The sequence below is a fragment of the Hirundo rustica genome, chromosome Z (assembly GCF_015227805.2).
Source record: "Hirundo rustica isolate bHirRus1 chromosome Z, bHirRus1.pri.v3, whole genome shotgun sequence".
Taxonomy (NCBI): domain Eukaryota; kingdom Metazoa; phylum Chordata; class Aves; order Passeriformes; family Hirundinidae; genus Hirundo; species Hirundo rustica.
The window spans coordinates 21,260,829-21,280,740 of NC_053488.1; the positions used below are offsets into that span (position 1 = coordinate 21,260,829).

The window sequence follows — 19,912 nt, forward strand, 5'->3', positions numbered from 1 at the left end:
GCCAAGTTATAGTGAGGTAGGGTATCAAAAATACATGGCTGTGTATGGCTGTGCAGGATGCAAGGTTATCTTTGCAAGCTTACAGTGAAATACACACACCGCAAGGCAGAGGAGTGCATCATTAACATGCTTGAAACAAAAGAAAATAATGATCAGCCATTATCCATTCTCTCTGCCACCAAGTCTGTCTGAAAAGGTCAATCAAATTAAAGCCCTCTCAGGTTATCCAATGGTATCCTAAATTCACCATGAGGCTGAACAATGAAGTGGAAGTGCTCTTTACATTCCAGATCCTTAAAGAACCCTGCATTTAAAGTGCTGAAATTCCAAGAAGATGGAATGCAGTATCAGGGAACCCCTTTTTCTTTCATGGGTGCTTCCCATACCTCTAACTCAATTTCTGTTTTTTTTAATCTGAGGTACAATTTGTTCTTGCTGATCTTTTCAGTTCCCTCACAACATAATAAGATCACTGCTCTAAAATGGATGGAAGAGAAGAACAGCAGCAGTAAACATCTGCAAAATACGGGCCAGTTGAAAAAGCCCTGCCCTACACTCTTCAGTGGAACCAATACTATTTGATTGTCCACACCAAAAATGGAGTTAAGCCTCCTGGTTTTTTTGTAGTTTAAATGCTGCAGGGTTCTTGTCAGTCTCTAGTCAAGAATAGAACTGAATAGCAATTATTATGCTGCCGTATTCAGCTTTATTAAAAGCACAGTGTCCATCAATTTTATCACAGTACAGTGCTCAGGAAAAATATTCAAAATTTACTAGACAGAAATTATTTCTTAAGCCAAACCCCACTGAGGTGCACCAAACTTCCAGCCTGTGGAGCAAGGGCCGATCTATTTGTCAATCACGAGGCTCACACCGACTTCACAAGAATAACAAGTTATTTCTTACCTAGCTGAACAATGTCAATGTTACTGCTCAACACTTGAGCCATTGCCACCTAATGGAAAAATAATTACTTCTACTGGGACAGAAGACACATTGCTCCAAAGAGTCTTTTAATGCCTCACTTTGCTGCTCAACTGATTTCTTTGTCCCAGTAACATCAGATGTTACTGTAATTTAAGGTAAAGCCTAAGTAACTCTTGTATGATGGAAGTTCTTCAGCTCTGTCTCCATAATCATCACAGCACTTGTAGAGGCTGAAGGCAGCATAACTGAGATAGAGGATTAGGATCAGGTGAAAGTCACCAGACCAACCGCTTTAGGGATTAATAATTTAGCTAATTTCAAATGTATAACAAAAAATAAAATAAAAATCAGTAGTACAATTATGTGGGTGAAAAATACTGAATCCAGTGACTCACTCATACTGGGAGTGCAAAGACTTACACAGTTACATTTATTAGGAAGCAGAACACTGCTTCTATGGGTCAGCAACTCTGACCACATGACAAGCTCAGAGAATTCCAAATGAATCAGACTGTTGCAGAAGCACTATCTGGATTTGTTAACCAGTCATCACATCTCACCTCTGCATTACCAAACTAAGATTTCCCACATAAATCACAGTATCTCTAAGCAACATCCAAAAATAGCTGATTAGCGCAAATGTTAATCAAACATTTAGAACACAGACATTTATAAAAGCTGACACCAGAATTTCTCAGAGTTCTTACTGTTTTTTTGCAGCAGAAAGCCTCTTTGAGATCATGACAGAAAATGCCTCCCTGAGGCAGGTTTAAAGGATGCAAGGCTCCATGAGGCAGGAACATGTTTTTTCTCTGATGTATGCCCCATGAACCTAACAGCATCCACAGATGTTAATACCAGACAGAAATCATCAACTGACTCATAAATAAAGAGCCAACTCAAAAACTTCTTAGTCATGCTGAACTGCAACTACCCTACGAGCAATCTCACTTTATTTAACAGACGTGTTCTCAAATGAAGACATTGCTCAGCCTGATGAAAAGCATCAAAACCTGGCCCATATGTGGCTTATAGCACACATTTCCTTTGCAAGAAAGTATTTTCTGAAATGCCAACATACAGTGATGATCCCATTTATTAACATATTTGTTCTGGAAAAATATTGATGATAAATTTTAATCAAGAGACTGACAAGAACTTGCAGAAGTAGCTTTGGGGTGCAGCACCCCTTCAAATGGAGGTATTACAGCCTGCGTTTCAGCAAAATATGCCTCACAAGACCCATGGTGTAATAAATTCAAGTACTGTTTTCTTCAAACAGGTGATAAAACAAGTTTTCTACAAGCGAAGTTTAGCCCCAGTCTTGGAAGATCAGTTTAACTGGCAACAAGACACATATCAATAAACATTAAAAGACAGTAAATTTTTTACCCCAGTTTGAGTAATTTCACATATACAAAAGAGCTATCAAGGGATGAAAACTTTTTTTGTCACTGGACCCACCACATAAAGAGCTGTGGGTAAGGCTGAAGGGCAGGGCAGAAGCATGCTGTTCATGTTTCATTATTAAATATTCATGCATATAGGTAGCATAAGAAAACCCATTGGGGCAGTCACATCACACAGCAGGATTTTAGAGAGTGGGGAAAATCAAGGAAGGAGATACCTTCTGTGACTGTTACTCCTCCCCTTAATTCCCTCCCAGAAGTTATGACTACTGCAGGGTATAACACACACGGTGTTAGTATCTTGACCTCAAAACCACTTTGACAGCCCTGCTATGCCAGCTCAACTAGTCCCCTTTAGCCTCTGGTAGCTTTCTTTAAATCAAACTTCAGGATGGGAAGGAAACCTAGCACCAAAATTATTACAGGTGGCTGGAAGAATGCACTTGAAAAAGTGGTTCTGCAGTTTAAGGTCTCAAGGCACACCTGGAGCTCTTCTCAAAACATTGTATTCAGTTGAAATTGCCTCCCACTTTTCTAGCACAGTGTGTCATCAGCCCCAGGGAGCTGAAGTCCAGTCCCCCAAGCCTTAGTCATCCCCTACAAACTTGTGCAAAATCTTGGACAAAAGCCAAACTCTCATTAGGTCTCCAAAATAAGCACTGAGGTTTTCACAGCTTTTGTCGAATTGAATAATGGTAGAAGAAAATAAACTGTACAAACTGGAGAAATAACTTCTAGGTCAGCAAAAGTCTGTCAGCTCCACGCCAAGGGCATTGCAATTAATTCACCTTCCCCACCCATCATCCATTTAAACTTCTTGTCATCACAGCTGCCAACAGCTTCTTTCATTAAGCCTCAAATCCCAGTGCGCCATCATCTACTGAACCGCTGGTCACTTCTGACAAATACACTTTCGAAAACCTTACAACCAAAATGCATACTAGCTTAAAGAGGACTACTGAAATAAGAAGGAAGGAAGGGAAAAAATCTCAAAAGCACACAAGGTTGTTTTCTGAAGCTCTTCTACATAATTTTATTATAAAACCACCTAGGTTTTGAGAAATTATTTAAATGCAACCTTTTTTTCATTTTAAATGCAGGTCATTAATTCATTATATTGCTCTCATGGCTTAAAAATATATTAGAAATTTGCATATTTTTAAAGACAGCATGTTTGCAGTATTAAGTCTTCAGTGTAAGAGCTTTCATAATCCTGTTTTTCTCACTTGAAAATACTCTGCTGCTGAAACACTCAACAGCCAAGAACAGGACTGACAGGCTGAAGTGCAAAGACTTCCCTGAACATCTACTTCAAGTCTTTCTCTTTCCTAAAATGAAACTAGGTCAACAACATAAGAGGCCTCTTTACTAAAACACCTTCTGCCCAACTAACAAGGGTCTGGACTACAGCACTCCTCTTGCACAAAGCTCTCACCTGGAAAAAGTCTTCAGCTACCAATATGCTGCTTCTGCTGCTTCCTTCTCAGCTGCTGTTTAAGCACTACAGTTAGAAGTGTGTTTTTCAGTATATTATCAAGCTAATGGAGTTCACTTGGAAACACCAAAAATCCTGGCCCAAGCCTGACTGCAAGGATGCAAAATGATTTCAAAGAGAACAGAACAGCAAGGACGAAGGAAAGGGAGAGACGGAGGTTCATGAACACAAGCACCTTTTGAAGCAAAACCACCACACACTGACTCTCTGGATCAACCGGAGAAATACATGCATAGAACCCTCCTAGACCTCTCACTGACTAGCGCTTTAACACCCCATCTCCCTCCCAAATACCCAAAAATGGAAAATAGTGTTAGTCAAGACACTAGTCCTTCTTTCAGTAGCATAAAAAAAATTAGTTACCTCTTGGTTATCCTACCACATCTCTAAGAATAAACAATTGAGATATCAGCACTGACAGCACAAGCAAATTGGTCAACACTGCTGATGCACAAAGAACTTACGCTTGATCAAAGACAGGAGAACATGGAGGACAAAAAATGTTGTGGGAGAAGAAAAGGGGAAGTCACTAGTGGAAGGCTTCTAATATGCAGAACAGGTCCACATATGAAATGCACTGTAATATTAGCTGGACATTAGACTCAGAGGCAGTAAGAGCATCCTCTCCAAATTCTATTACATCAAAAATGGAAAAGCACGAGGCAGAATCTCCACCCTGCTGGATGCAGTCACAGTGATCTTCCTTTGCATGCTCTCCTAAGCAACATTCTCATTCTTGACTTGTACACAGGGAAAAAACACCTCTGTTTCAAGACTGATGGATCAACCGGTACACTGTTCTATAGGTTGCAGAAGCCACACACCGTATCTGGAGCTGAGGCCTTGCTTGTTGGCATCTGTAGCACTTTGAGAAAGTGAAGATGTTTCGGGCACACTTTCTAGAAAAAAGGACAAAAATTTTGCAGCCTAACCAGAAGTTAACACACCAGTGTCCAGGTGTGGCATCAGCTCTGTAGCTCACAGAGAGCTGCAGTACCTGAGTTTTTCTTGCCCAAGGCTGGTCAGCATTAATGAAAGCAAAGCCCTGGCACTTTTGTCATGATACTGTCTCACTGAGGTTGAACATAACACAGTACTTACAACCCCACTGGTGTGCAACAGCTATTTCTTCTTTCATATTTACTCCTATTTGTAGTATCTGGAATATATTTCCACCATATTTCCTATCTTAGTAAGACAACGACTACAGATTCCCTTGTGTTTTTCCATTATTTCAAACACTGATTTGGGCTTACAGAGGTATGAAGACCAACACAAGACACACACACACACACACACACACACACACAAGCAAAAAGCTAGAAACACCTTTACAGGAAAAGAACAATAATCCATTTCCACCATCATGTCCTCAAATTCCAGTAGAAGGTACAAGCAACTCATTTAAAACATGACCACAACAAAGCTAAAAAGTAAAAAAATGAACAGCCATCCATCCACACAAATATGAAAGTAAAGTGAAAGTAAAACAAAATACAACAGAACAGATTTTCTATATGCATGAATATTTCCACTTTTCCTTGTACTGGAGCATGCTGCATCACTATACGATCAGAAAGCTTGCAAGAAATCAAACTGTTACGTACTCAGCTGCTCTCCCCATCCGAAATAACTCCAGTTGCCTGCATGTAACACAAATGGCAGAAAAGAATAGGAATGGAAAAAGAAAGCTTAGAAAAAACAAACCACAAGTATACTTTTCATGTATTTAAAAAGACTTACAGATTGAGCTTGAAAATGTAAGGGTTTTTTTTTTCTTTATAAATAACAACATTAAGTTTCTGTTGGAGCTTACTCCTTATGTCTAGTTTGTTGTAATACATTCTGAAAACCAGATCATTATAAACTCTTGGAAATTATAAGCAATCACACATTTATTAACAAAAGTTGACAAAATACTTATCAGTCAACCTAGCAAGACCAGTTATACACTGTTATTCCCTAGTATACTCAAATGTCTCAGAAATCAGAGTCCAGTTTTAGAGCAGTATCTGATTCCAGGCTAAACTCTGCAAATCAAGCGGCAAAAGTCACTTCACAATTCTATTTCTGCTCCCTTTCCAGGACAAAGTTAACTCACTGGTGAGAGCATCACTTAAATAACAACAGCATGAAAAACTGTGTGCATGTAAACAACGTGAAGCAAAGAGTACTTTTTTAGGCAGATACACACACTGGTTAAAAGAGCTCTTACAACATTCTAAGGCAAACACCCGTGAATTAATTCTGCAAGTAAGCAAACCTTTCCATGTTAAAATAGAAGGTGAAAACAAATTCATTCTAAAGCTGCAAGTTCGTAAGACATTAAAGTTTTTACTTATCAATACCCATGTTGTCACTCCAAGGTCAAACTCAGTACCATGGAGGCAACAAACCAGTACATACAGCCTTCGAAGCACTTCAGAACCATGCACACGACTTGCAACTCCAATAAATGCTTCAGAACTAACATTTCTAGAAGACAGCGTAAAATACTCTTTAAAAAGTTACATTTACAGGAGTGTTGATGCATCAAGTGCAGCAGACAATAAAGAAATTCATCATATGTAGACAAAGAACAAGCAAGAGCCTCCTGTCCTGGCTACCATCTCTAGCTACCAGCCAGGCACACATGCATCAGAGCTACAACCAGATTGGCTCCTTTCTTTTCAGAAACAAAAGGTCTGCAAAGCAACACGGTCCCTCAGATACACATCACTACTTCAAGGTCCCTGGATTAGGCTCTGACAAACACACCATGCGGTGCTTTGCACAGGTACAGGCATTGGTCAGGTCCAAGTGGCACTTATATATCTGGTAGAATTTCAAAGGTAGGCCATTACCTTCTGGTTCCTATAGCAGTAGTTAGAGGAAAAAAAAGTAACACATGTATGCTTGCTTTGGTCATTAAAGGAAGCAGCCCTGACTAAGTGGAACAAATTGAATGACAATTTTTATGGTGCTGATTTAGAAAGAACCACTGGTATAATGCTGAACACATGCAGTTACCACAGAGCACAAAAGGTTTATTCCTCTCCTGTGTACAGAAGTTCTTGTTTACTCAATTTAACAGCGGAAGGAAAGTGAAGTCCATCAAGCTGAGCACCAACAACCTACAGCCTGAGATAAGACAAATGTCACTCAGTAGCAAGAATGACAATGCACCTGGGCCAGATGTGCTGGCAAGACGAAGATTTATCCAAATGCATCAGAAATCTGCCAGGATCCGCCCAACACTGTTTGCTGACCACAGGGCTATCACCTCAGGCTTGTATTTCACTGCAACAAAAAAAACCTAAATACCAGGTTTGACAGAGGTCTGAGTGTTATATTAGGGGAGAAGGAGAGGAAAAAGAGGAATGCACAACCAAGTTGGCAAAGAAAACAAAAGTAAAAGACATGGCAAAGAAATTAAAAGGGGAGACAACCAGGAGAAAGGGTATGGAAACTGGAGGCAGGGACATAGGAAGAGACAGTAGAGAGGGACATAGGAAAATGGACTGAGGAAAAAGAGAGAGATGTTGACGGAGCTTTGCACTGAGCTTTGATTCACTGTAACCAAGAGTTCCCATTAAAGACAATTTCCTATTAATGTAGAAGTTAAACAACAGCTTACATGTATCTCATTCCTGAAAATCTCAGGACACTAACACATGAAATAGCATGTAACAGCAACCCAAGCACATCCTTCCATCAATATGTCTGTATTTCAGGTGAACAGTAAGAGGCAAAGGAAGGAGAACATTCAAATATTCACAGCCTGCATTACTACCGAAGATCCAGAAAAACTCTAGTGACACAGCACTATTGCAGTCAGGCTACAGGCTAGTGAAATGCATGTCATTATTCACAAATTAATGCACATGTAAAACCCCAGAGCAACTGGGGAAGAAACACCAGAAGATAACTGTGAATTTCCAAAGCTGGTATGCAGATCACAAAAACCACAGAGGAAATGGAGCTTATCTCTCCTCCTGGTTTCACAAAGACAAAAATCCCAGACTGCCAGCCTCTGCACAAACCACCGTACTCAGTCTGCAAGGAGGGAATGAGTGACTTCTGAAACCACCTGAGAACACTCCTAACCACTATTTCCTTGACAGAAAAAGGCCTGATGGTTGGCACAACAGTACTAATTTTTTGAAACTGCAGCAAGGAGAAAGCCACCAAATGCTAAGACAACCCCTCATGGATATCAAGTCTGTCCTTGAAGGAAAAGCCTTACCACCTCCCATGGATAAACAAGTCCTCAAACTGACAGTGATGACCTTGAGCCAGTTATTTTCCTGTCCATCTCACTGCTACCAAGTTCCCTATTAGCATGAAAATCTCACAGATTTTCCACACCCAAGACAAATAGTCAATGCCAAGCAGGGCAGGGCGAGGAGAGAAGCAGCTGCCCTTAGACAGCAGCTCCTCACCCTGCATGTTTTCTCACACTGAGGAGCTGGTTTTGGCTGACCAGGGTATGCTACAGCAATAGACTGGGGAAAACAATGTTGCAGAAGCAAAGAGAAAGAGACGCAATAACAGAGAGCAAGGGATTTTCAGCCAGAAACTCAAAACTCCGCTTTTGTTTGTTTTTACTAACACCCTCTTCACTTTAGTGTCTAACATTTTGGAAAAAAAAATAATTTATTAAAGATTCCACACATATGCTGCTTCATTTAATATTCAGGAGCTAACAGTATATATATCTCAGTCCTCCAGCATAATCACAGAAGACCTGGGCTGACAGTCTTGATATTTTGAAGGTTAATGAAAACAGAATTTCTTTTTAGCCTTTTCAAGTTGTTTTTCTGTTATAGAAAAGTAATATGCATAACCATGATTTGTTAAGAAAAAATCCCTTCCAGATCACCTTTGGGAACAAATTTAAATCTGTACAAATTCAAACTAAAACCATCAAGTCCAGATAGATAGAAAATGGAAAGTTGTAACTCCAAAACCATACAACAACATACAGCAACAATGGAATACAAGATACAGACCAGTCACTCCATGTGTTCTTAAATACCAACAGTGTGTGTCTTGGTTATCATATTATTTTGTATTTTTAAGTTTCAGTTTCAAAAAATGAGGTTTCATATAAACCTCCAATTAAGGACTAAGCAATGCCAGCAGCCTGGTGCCTTGGAAGCTAAAACATTTTTGTCATTAACACATTTCATAAAGCACATCTAAGTTTCCACTGTTAGCTGAACATAACATATGCTTTTTCTGTGCCTCAGTTATGCAACTATTCAAGGAGGAACTCCTCCTCCCCACTTCACACTGTCAAGCCTGGGTCAGCAGGGACACTGTAAAAAAGCAGAATATTCCAAGTTTTTAATGCCATCTATTTTGACTGCCTGTGTGCCATGTTGTTTCATTTCCATTTACAAGCCTCTGAGATTGGTTGGGACCTATTATATCTGTCAGAACATTATCGTTTGCTGCTGACCACTGCTTATAGTCATGCCAGTGAATTACCTAATCCTCCTGTTATATCCTACACTTAGCACAAGCAAAAATCATCTAAGTAAGTTTATAAAAGCAAATCAAACTCCAGATAGTATATTTGGTTCTGATAAAGTACCACTGGCAGAATGCTCTGGTCAGTTCTTTCTGCTATGTTTAAGAAATCTCCTTTTCCCATGGCAAATACCCTCAACATAATGTGAACAGATCTCAGATTCCACAAAAATCCACATTTTTCCAGTGTTCAGTGTACTTCCCAAAACTAAACAGGTGGTATTTTAGTGGAATAAGCTTCTAAAATAGAAAACATATATTGAATAGCTTCTTAGAAAGAAGTTTTAAGTAAGCACGATGCCAAAGAACATTTCGTAACAAGTACCACCATTTCCAGCTCGGTTTTGGAACTCTCCAGATGAGGGATAAGGCCTCTGCATAAAAGAAGATAAGAAAGCACAAGAGGCAAATGAGCGAAAGGGATCAGACAGACACAAGGACAGGTAATGGAGTGTGACAAAGGAGTGCTCTCCCTGCTCCCCAGTACAGCACATTCAGCTTATGCTGAAATTTTTGAGCGTTTCATTTTGCTAAACGAAATGGCCTTTCTGGGCATTTCTTTACTTTGGCTAAACAAAATCAGATCAAGGTCAGAGAATTTAAGCAGGGCATGGATCACCATCACACCACTGAGAGTACCCACTAAGTCATTACAAGCTTGTGCAGCTCAGCAGTAACCATAGTAAAAACGCTCCAGCAGAGCACCACCTAATTTTATCTTCAATGGAAAATTGTAAAATTTCTACCACTGCACAGAAGCCTAATATGGCTGTCTTGTCTTACAAATTTCCGGGTTATGAAGTCACACAGACGATTTGGCTAAGAGATTTAAACACAGCTACAGACAAAACATTTATATACTCCTTACTGAGATACAGTTTTGAACTACAGGTGAGCACCTAACATGACATATATGCATAATAGCAATGAGGAATATAATGTTCTACAGAGCAGAGATAAAAGATTTGGTGCCTTTTTTTCTTCTGATTTTTGATCTTGGACTTCAAGTACAAGCCTCACTGCTGGAGGACACATATTCATGGCTTATGCATAAAGCTGGGGAACCATTTTCTATCAGTTTAAAATCTTTAATTTTTAAAAAGTTTTTACTTCACTGTCATAACAAAATTCAAATCTATTGCTATGATCTTAAATGACGGCTAATAAAGTTTAAAGTCCTTAAAAATGCACTAGGAAAAAAAGCTATCACGAAGAGCAGTAGACAAGTTATGAAAGCTAGATTGTTTAAATGAACGTTAGCTTTGTCTGATCACTGCTTGTAAAGACACTTGTCAGTACTAGCAGTGTTCAGAATTTCAGTAAGAACTTTACATTTGGGGTTTATTTAAAAGTAAAAGCTTTATTTCCTCGTCAACACCTTTCAGAATGCAGCCCATACTCTAGGAAAACAACAACTGAAAAACCACATTTAGAGGATCAACAGCAAAATCAAAGCCCTAGAGTTCTCTAGAGTTCAGCAATACATCCAACTTGGTTACTTGGTATAATCTCCTAATATAGCTAGTATTTTTATTTTTAAATTCCATATGCCGAGTTCTCTTCCTTAGACATATCCAGTCCTGAAGTAGCAGCTTTATCCTAAAATTGCAGACAGATATTTTAGAGTAAAATCTTGAATCTGTGTTCCTTTCAGCAGATCTATCAAGCCTTCAGCTAGCCCAGACAGTGAGTGCCACAAAGCCACAAGAAAACAAGTAAGCCAGAGGGGATTTATCCTAAACAAAGATAAACAGGAGCTGCCAGTCACGCAGAAGCAGAGAGGCCAAGGACCTAGCTTTCCCAGTAAACTACCACAAAAAAAGCTCATACAATAGTTCGCCTTCTATGGACTAAAGCAGGTTTTCCTTGGCCTAGCTTAAATAAATAAAGCCATTCATTTGTGCTGTTTTGGATTACACTGAACAGTCTTTTGAGCTGTAACAGCACTGTAGCCGGAAGTTCTACTCTTACTAGAGCACAGCTATACAATGACTGCAGCACAATCTTCAGTGCCACCTACCCTCAAGAAGGGTAAAATAATCACTGACTTCTTCCTTACCCTTCCCAAACTGGTGTGGACTAGAGATGCAGTAGGTGGCTGCTGACCTCTGTTGTTTAAGTGCAGAATCAGGCTGGTACCCAGAAAAAACCAGCAAGAATCCTGATGTATAGCACACAACTTTACAACAAGTCTATAGCTTTACTACAGCGTCTACTCCCAGCACTCTCCAAGACAACTATTCTGTCTGACCCTTCACTACGACAGATCACGAACAATTAGGAGTGGCATGTTCCAGCCTGTTTAAGTGTTTTGATGCTGCCTGGCCTTGAGAGATTGGCAGAGCAGATCACTTTTTTATATTCTATTACCAAAGAAGAAAATAACAAATTCTTTGACATTTGCTGCCACAGGGTCAGTTGACCCCACAGCAGGGCCGGATACCCCCAACTCATCGGCACACGAATAGCAGCAGAAAATAATGCATCCACAGTACAGCACAAATACAAAATCAGTGCTTGGGGGCATGCTGGGGGGTAAGGGGCACAGAAAGCAATTATCTGGCTGTTAAACGGACAAAACTCCTCATCAGTGCCAAGGAAAGCATCATCATCTCAGCATTAGACTCCATCTGTTCAGGGGAATGAACAAGCCTTCCCAGTGGAATTTGAGCTCCCAAAAAAAACCACCCAAACAAAAAAACCCAAACCAGTGAGCATCAGGAATGAAACCTCTCAAGTCAGCGTTTGCAGTGCCTTTGAAACAGTAGTGCATGCATAAGTATTAGAATTTCACAACAGCAGATTTCTTTAAATATCAGTGGCAAAGAAGGGTCACCACAACAAATTGATCTGTCATCAAATGGTATCCATTCCTATAATGTGTATAAAACATTCTGCCAGATATTAAGTAGATAAAAAGCAGCTTATGTGTCTAAAACAACTGTAGCATTTTTTTCCTGCATGCATGTGTACACACACATGTTCCACACAGCATTAAGAGATGTAATCTTGGATTTTTTCTCTCTCATCTTATGGCAGATCAAGCACAGGCTGGCTTTGGTTCTTTCTACTAGTAAAACAGTAGATGAGAAGCTATTGCTTCTGTTGTTGCAAGTACCAACCTACATCCAGAACCAAGCAAAAAAATTATCTTTTTCTGATAAAAAGAAGCACAACAAAACATACAGTAAAACACACACACACAAAAACCCAAAAAGTCACACACACACAAAAAACCCCCACAAAAATAAAAAAGCCAAACCAAAATGAAATAAAACAAATGAACACACAAAACTCCGAACCAACCAACTAACCAAACCAAAAAGAAAATAAGGAAGCAAACAAATAAAAAGTCAACACCCACCACAGTCCTGATAACCAGGGATATCACAGAGCAAAGGATTAAAGGAAATGGAAGAAATGTTTCTGATACAGAAAAGGGACAATAAAGCATTCTCAGAAAGATTAGCAGTCAATGCCAAGAGAACAGACGTAACTGGTTGATTCTGTGGCACTCAGGTTATCTTTACTGAGAATCACACAGAACAAACCTGGTCTCTTCCAGATTTGCAACCTCCCTCACAAATAGCATAGGGCAGTATTTACAGCAGCTGATACTAACCAAGTCTGCCAGATTGATCCTGCAAAGATGCAGAGTACCTTTCTCATCCCAGTTCACACTGTAACTCATCCAAGTCAGAGCTGCATTTAAAATATTCACAGTGCGACTCACTTGTGGATTATAATAGATTTCTGTGTGTCCAGAAATTATCTTGAGCATACGAGAAAAACAAACCTGTAACTCCTCACAATAAATAACTTAAGAGCTTATAGACTCAATACCAAAGTAATCAAATAATATGTTTTCAAACTGCACAATTTAAAGTGGATTTCCAGACAACAAAACTTTGCTTTCTTTTCAATTTACATTTAATTTCAGGCTGTGGGTAAAAGCCAATATGGTGATGCTGCAGTTTTTGAACAATGACATATCAAAACATTAATAATTATGACTACATTTAATAGAAAGGCAAACAAAACTGGATCTATGCACACTCTAGTGCTTTGCTCATTGCTTGGGATCACTGAAAGTTGTTATCAGTTGGAAGCATGTGATCTTTGGGGCAGGAGGAATATATAGGGAAGCACAGCAGCTGGGAGTTAAAAATGAAATGATTAAGTATAATGAAGGAAAGAGGCAGGAAGTGCCAAAATCAGCATATAGAAAAGACTATATGCAACAGAAGCAACTGCCTTAGTTAAGAATAGGTAGGAAGTCCGAACCCCACATTACCTCAGAAACTCAGAGTCTTCTCTAAGAACAAAACAGCATTTGAGACTGTGAAAGAGGGCTGAAAGCTCAATAATCTCTGGAAAAATCAGAGCTCACAGTGTGTGCTGAGATTTCCCATGGCACCATGCCAAGGCAGCAGTCCATACATGCCCAGGGAGGGACAAAAAACCACCCTCAGATCAGAGGCTGGCTTTCAGTCATGGCCACCTCTCCTTTCACATTCTGCTCCATCATTCTCTCCCGTCTACTCAGGGGAGATAACAGAACAAGCTGCATTCCCGCAGGAAGTGGGAAACCACCACAAGAAAAGCTGGTTTGGAAAATGTAGAAAGATGTGTGGAAAGTACAGATGCAGAAGAGGGCAGAAGTATAATCCAATTTTAACATGCAAGAACATGTATTTTCCTAACTAATGAACTTGATCTTGCCTGCTGGAGTAGGATTTTCTCTAGCTGGAACAACGACGTCGAAATGGTCTTCTGAGAGCTGCCAGGGTGGCTAAGCAGGACACCAGTGGCACATGAAGTTATGTACAATTATTTTTTAAGTGCAAGCTATATGAAATGTTTTGCAGGATTTTTGCTCTATAGTGCATCAGGTTTTAAGATAATTTTGTATTTTTTGATGGATTGGGAAAACATTCTCATGGAGTAAAACCTACTCATATTGAGCGTGTTTTTTCCTTCCTTCTAAATAAATACTTAGTCTGCTGTCCAGCAGACTGTGTCCTACTCCCAACCGTGGCCATACCTCATCTGGCACATCTAGATGACGGAATTGAAAAATGATGTGACAGAAAACTGGATAAGTACATGATAAGTAAGAACATTCCATATTGAACACATTTTAGTGTGGTGAAGGACACCCACGATGCTTTCATGTAAAAAAGGTTGAGCTCCCATGTCACATGCAAAGGCCAGGTCAGCTTTCAACAGAGATACAAATCTGTGCATGTTCTGTGTTAAACTCTTGTGTCTCAAAGAACTGTGGTGTACTGAAGCAAGCTGAAAACTTTAATGCACAACTTGATGCAGACAGAGTTCATTTTTCAAAAGCACCTCTATATTAAATGTCTATTTTGTATTTTTTCCATATGAATAGATATTCATAGACATCAGATGCTTGCAGGCAGTAAACAAGCCAAAGTACATGCAGTGCCATCAGCTTTATTGAAAATTCTTAAATACATTAACAACAGACTGCTATGAAATGTTTAACATCCATTCTAGTGAGTGGTTTAATCCTGTAAATGATTATATTAATTATTAGGTGACATTAATTGTTCAAACCACAGGGCCTTCAACTGAATACTGCAAAAACTCATTTTCCAGCAAGATGCAGGCTGTTGGTAGGCAGCAAGAAGGTGGCTGTACTGCTGCTTCTCATTCTGTCTGTCTGCAATAGCCTTGGTTCTCCAGGGGAGAAACCAGCTACAGGGGGATGTAAAAGCACCCTGCTGTGGGAACAGGTGCAGCTATTTTCCCCGCACAGAAACATTCCCTCTAATTTACCCATACATCTCAATACTTAGGAGATTCAGTCAAACCAGCCTCCCTCAAACAAAAGCAAAGCCCAGGGCACAGAGCCAGGAAAATAATTTCAGCAAATAAAACATTCATTTCTTGGGCACTTCATACAGCAGACAGTTTTTCTTTGACTTTTTGATATTACGGGTTCTGCACGCTATGTTAGTAAGATTTAATCAGATATTAGTTTCTCCAAAAATGCTTCTTATTTATAGGCTTAACAAATCAATTGTACCCCTTTGACCATTTAAAGAACAAAGCAAAACACATAACCCCCCCCAAAACAGAACAACAACAGCAACAACAAAAAGCAAACAAATAAAACCCCCACACCAAAATAAACCCAAAAAACCCACCAAACAAAATTGCCCTATTTTATTTTTTACAGACACTTTTTTGTTGTTGTTTTTTTCCCCCCAAAAAAGCAGAGGACACATTCAGTGTTAACTAGAATGCAAGTATTACAGGAACACTGATATAGAGTTGTACATGTTGCAGCTACACAGCACACTCAGATTTCCTAGGCAATTGGTTAATGTCTAGAGTTGGCTGAAGGTACTTTTAAGATAACATAACAACAGTACACAGATAAATTAATTCTACTCAAAAAAGGTAAGCAGTAACTAGCATTTCCTAATCTTAACAGTTCTGAAGAAATCCTATAATCAGCCTAATGGATAAACAGCCTCAGCTGATGCACATCTTAAAGGATTTGAAGTAGAGGATAAAAGATTTGCTTAAATTATGAGACTTGAATTTTATTAATGTTGTTGCCAAAAGTAGATAGCACATTCACAAGAGACATCACTGAGCTTTCATCTACTGTATGTTAAAAGCAGTGTTTCAGAAATCTAATTTTGCAGATCATCAGATACAGTAAGTGCTGTTATTTTTCCATCCATGTTTTCAGAAGTATAAAAAATGCAAGACAAGATAAGCAGAAATTAGTAAAAATATTTTTTTCCATCCATCAACGCAGCATTGAAAAGTAATATTGAAGAAATTAGACATCAAGTACACAAACCTCTGGTGCATTTCAAAAGGCTACCAGTAGTACTTGTCTCCATCTATTATCTCGTTCTTAAAATTTCATTAAACAGTAATAAAAATTATATTTAACGTAGGAAGTTTTAGCAGAACGTAGCCTCATACAGTCACATGAAAAAACACAGCATTTTCTTGCTGATATAAACATTACAAGGCCCGAGAATCTCGGTGACTTTGAACACATTTTCTGTTCTTATTGCACACAAGGACAACAGCAAGTGCAAGACTCAATGCCTGATTTCACTTCCTGGCATCTGAAGCTGCAGAACAATATTTTGAGGAGCACAGCTTTTCATAGCTGCACAGAAATTTAAGTATTTCTAATAAGAAAAAGTTGTTCAGACGTACCATCACTTGACATCTAACCACAAAAGAAAGTAAGTACACTGAAAGAGGAAAAAATATTGAGAAGAAATAAGTCTAACTTACAACACTGGGAGGCAGCACTGGGCAACGGCTTCTTCTGGACTTCCTCCTGAAAGGAATACTAAAGGAAGGTAAAAAATTAGGAAGGAATATAGACAGATAAGAAAGCAAACGGTAACTTCATGACAGCATGCCACACATAAGGGAAAATATCCCTGGTATTACCAAAGTACAGTATCTATAACATAATATCTGTAATATATTCTCCATTATATCTGTATTTAAACACACTCCCAGAAGTGTCCTCTTTTTTCATGCTAAAATCACATTACAAAGCACATTTCTGTTTAAGGTGAAGGCTGCTTTAGAACAAACACGGGCCCTATTACCAGTTCTAAGATCTCCAATTAGACATGGAAAAGACCTGATTCTCCACACCACAATGTCAGTCTGACAGGAAGCTCCAAACTGGGAATAAGCCCGTTTACACTTAGACACTGCAGCACAGCTTCAGCAGTTCAAAACTCATGTGGGATCACAGCAACCCTGGAGTAGGAGATGGCAGCAGTAAGATAATTAATGTGCCTGGCAAGGCAAGAACACAATGTTTGCTCAGCCAACACCTGCAAACTCTCCTTGATCCACTTTACATCCAAAGTGAAGAATTTTTCATCTCATTTAATACTAAATTAGAGAACACAGAGGTATTTCAATTAGCCAGCTTTGACTTTTTACAAAGCTGTTTGTTACAGCATCAAAGCGTTCCCTAGGGAAATGCCAGTGGTTTTATTTTGTTATTCTCTTCTATTTTGTATTACATGGAGATATGAGAAAATTAGAACAATTGACCAAAATAATGAGAACAGTCTTTGCTAGGAAAAAAAGATCTGACAACAAATGAAACGGCAAACTTAGCAAGCTTGTGCTGCAGCCTATGCAAAACACAGCCACCAGACAGTCTCTCCTTGGATTTGGTAGGGATTAATGATCAGTTCTGTTCAAGGAAGGTGACAACCCACAGACTTCCACTGCAGTTATCTTCCAATCTGTGCTATTTAAAATGCACAAGAGATCCTGAAAGGTGGTTAGTCTTATCATCAGCAAACTGCCAACCCACTGAGTTAATCAGGGCTGTGAAAACAAGAACTGCTGGATCTCACAGTACTGACTGGTTGACAGAGTGGTGAAAGGAAGTCTGCTGATGAGCAATCTCAGCAACACAGGACAGCAGTGTGTTCTGAATTATTATCCTCAGAGATCCCAGAATGTCAGCAGTTTGTTCTTTTTAAGGCATCAGCCCTAAGGCTATCAGAAGTCCCAAAACGAAAATGGAATATTAAGTGTTCGTAGGAAGAGAGGCTGGAAAGCATTTCTACGACAACATATGAACTCCAAATGAACTTGCTTCTTCAATACTCCTGTGCAGCTTTAGTCCGTTCATTCATCACCTCAAACAGAGATAGCTGAACTTAAAAAAGACAAAGGTACAAAGCTGTCTTATGCTAAAAAGCACTGTGCAGGATTCTGCGGCTCAAAAGGTGAGGTCTGTAAAGCTGAGTGGCAGGGACTGGATGCATGAGGATCAGTCATTTAATTTCTCCAAACAAAACTGCCTCCAGCTGGTTTCTCAAACACTGTGTTTGTTTGCTCAGAGCAATTAAGATATTTCTTTAGGCAATGCACAATTAAGGTACTGAATTCCTTTTCAAAAACGTAACTGACCTGGGTGCATTTAAAGGACAACTGGCATCCACAAAAGAGAAATCCACTAAGTGCTGTTCAACACAAGAATACTGCCTCTGGTTCTGGAAGTTCCTGAGCTATAAGTCATTGTGAATTAGAGGAATATGCAAGGAAGATCTCGTCCCCATTCTGGGTGGCTGGCAAATGTAGAGAACTTCAGGAGAACCACCTGAGGTCAGGCCTTGCCAGGTTTTTTTCTCCCTGGTCACAGGGAATATCCATAATAAATCTGAGATCATTAGGTCACAAATAGGGAGAGAGTGCTTTGTTACTGGTATTTGATGAGAGCCTGCAGTTAGCAAGCAGATGCATTGCACTAAAGGGAAAGGGGAGACTCAGAAAGCTCAGCATATCTTTCAGTAAGTATCAGCTCAGTGAAGCACTAGAGGGCACCTCTGCCTCGCTGAAGTACCTGAACTGCTGCTCCAGCCCACGGGAGCAGCGAAGCAACCACGGCAGCATCACTGACAGGACAGGTAACAGACTGAGCTTTTCATCAGTTCTTGGAGGCTCTCAAACTTCTAGGAAGGCAAGAGAGGCTGCCCTAAATTCTTTAAGTTTTTATCCACCTAAATATTGGTCTTTCCTCAGTCAAAAATAAAATCCACCTCGTATTCCTTCATCTGCACAGTAAACCTAATCATTCATACAAGGAACAGCAAAAGAATAGATGAAGGATCAAGGAACAAAGATCTCCTGAAGTCATTGCATTGGTATTTTGCAAGTTATCTTGCTATGGAAATTCTTGCTAAGGAAAGAGACCTGTCAAAGAGGTTTCACCAGCACCATGTTCTTACTCAACTATATCAACACATGACTATTGGGGTTTCCTAAATACTTCATTTCTGGTACAGGCATTAGCATGTTAAATCTTATTCTGCAAACAGTATGAACTGTAAACAAAATTTTAGTCATGCAACAGTCACTATTAGAAATAAAAAGAGTAACCTCTATTTTATAGCTGCTTAGCCAAGTACACACTAGAGCCAGGAAACCAAAGCCATAGCTACCACGTATGCTAATACAAGATTCATACAGATTGAGCCATTAACAACAGTATAAGGACAAAAGCCAACACCTCCAACAGTTCTCTGTTCAAGTAAAGACTCAGTATCTTCCTTCGTCTTCTTCAAAGAAACAGTTAACTGCAAAAAAAATCCTTTTTTACTTGATTTCACAGAAAGAACCTACCATAGCCTGTCAAAAATGGTTTCACTCTCTGCTGAGGTAAAGTATGGTGTTGCCTTTCCTTTTAATATATTCACATCAACAAAACATTATTCAAGCACTTCCAGCATGCAGAAAAATATTCTTCACCTTAACACTAAACAGTACACTTGAGAAAAGAGTTCTGTAAGCAGGTCATAAAGACTTGTAAATGATCAACATTTAGTAGTTACCATAATCACAGGGATCTAATAAAAAGAATAAAAGCTAGTTTTAAGACATTCAAGGCTACATTATTCTTTAAATTTAGATATTTACCTCATCATCTCCCAGTGAATTTATTTGTTCTAATTTTCTGGTCCAGTATCTGGCCTCTTCCTCAGGGATATCTAAGTCAAAAGAGTAAGTCACACCACGTTATTAA

At 39.3% G+C, this 19,912-nt stretch overlaps 1 protein-coding gene across 3 annotated transcripts in view; it reads right to left on the minus strand.

Moving 5' to 3' along the window:
* Positions 1-19,912, minus strand: part of UNC13B (unc-13 homolog B) — a 209,416-nt gene that overhangs the window by 146,943 nt on the left and 42,561 nt on the right. For all 3 annotated transcript variants that reach the window (XM_040089892.2, XM_040089891.2, XM_040089890.2), the window contains exons 6-7: positions 19,807-19,877; positions 16,642-16,699 (exon numbers count right to left, since the gene is read on the minus strand). In XM_040089892.2, coding sequence (XP_039945826.1) covers positions 16,642-16,699; positions 19,807-19,877 — 129 coding nt within the window. The remainder of the gene's footprint in view (positions 1-16,641; positions 16,700-19,806; positions 19,878-19,912) is intronic.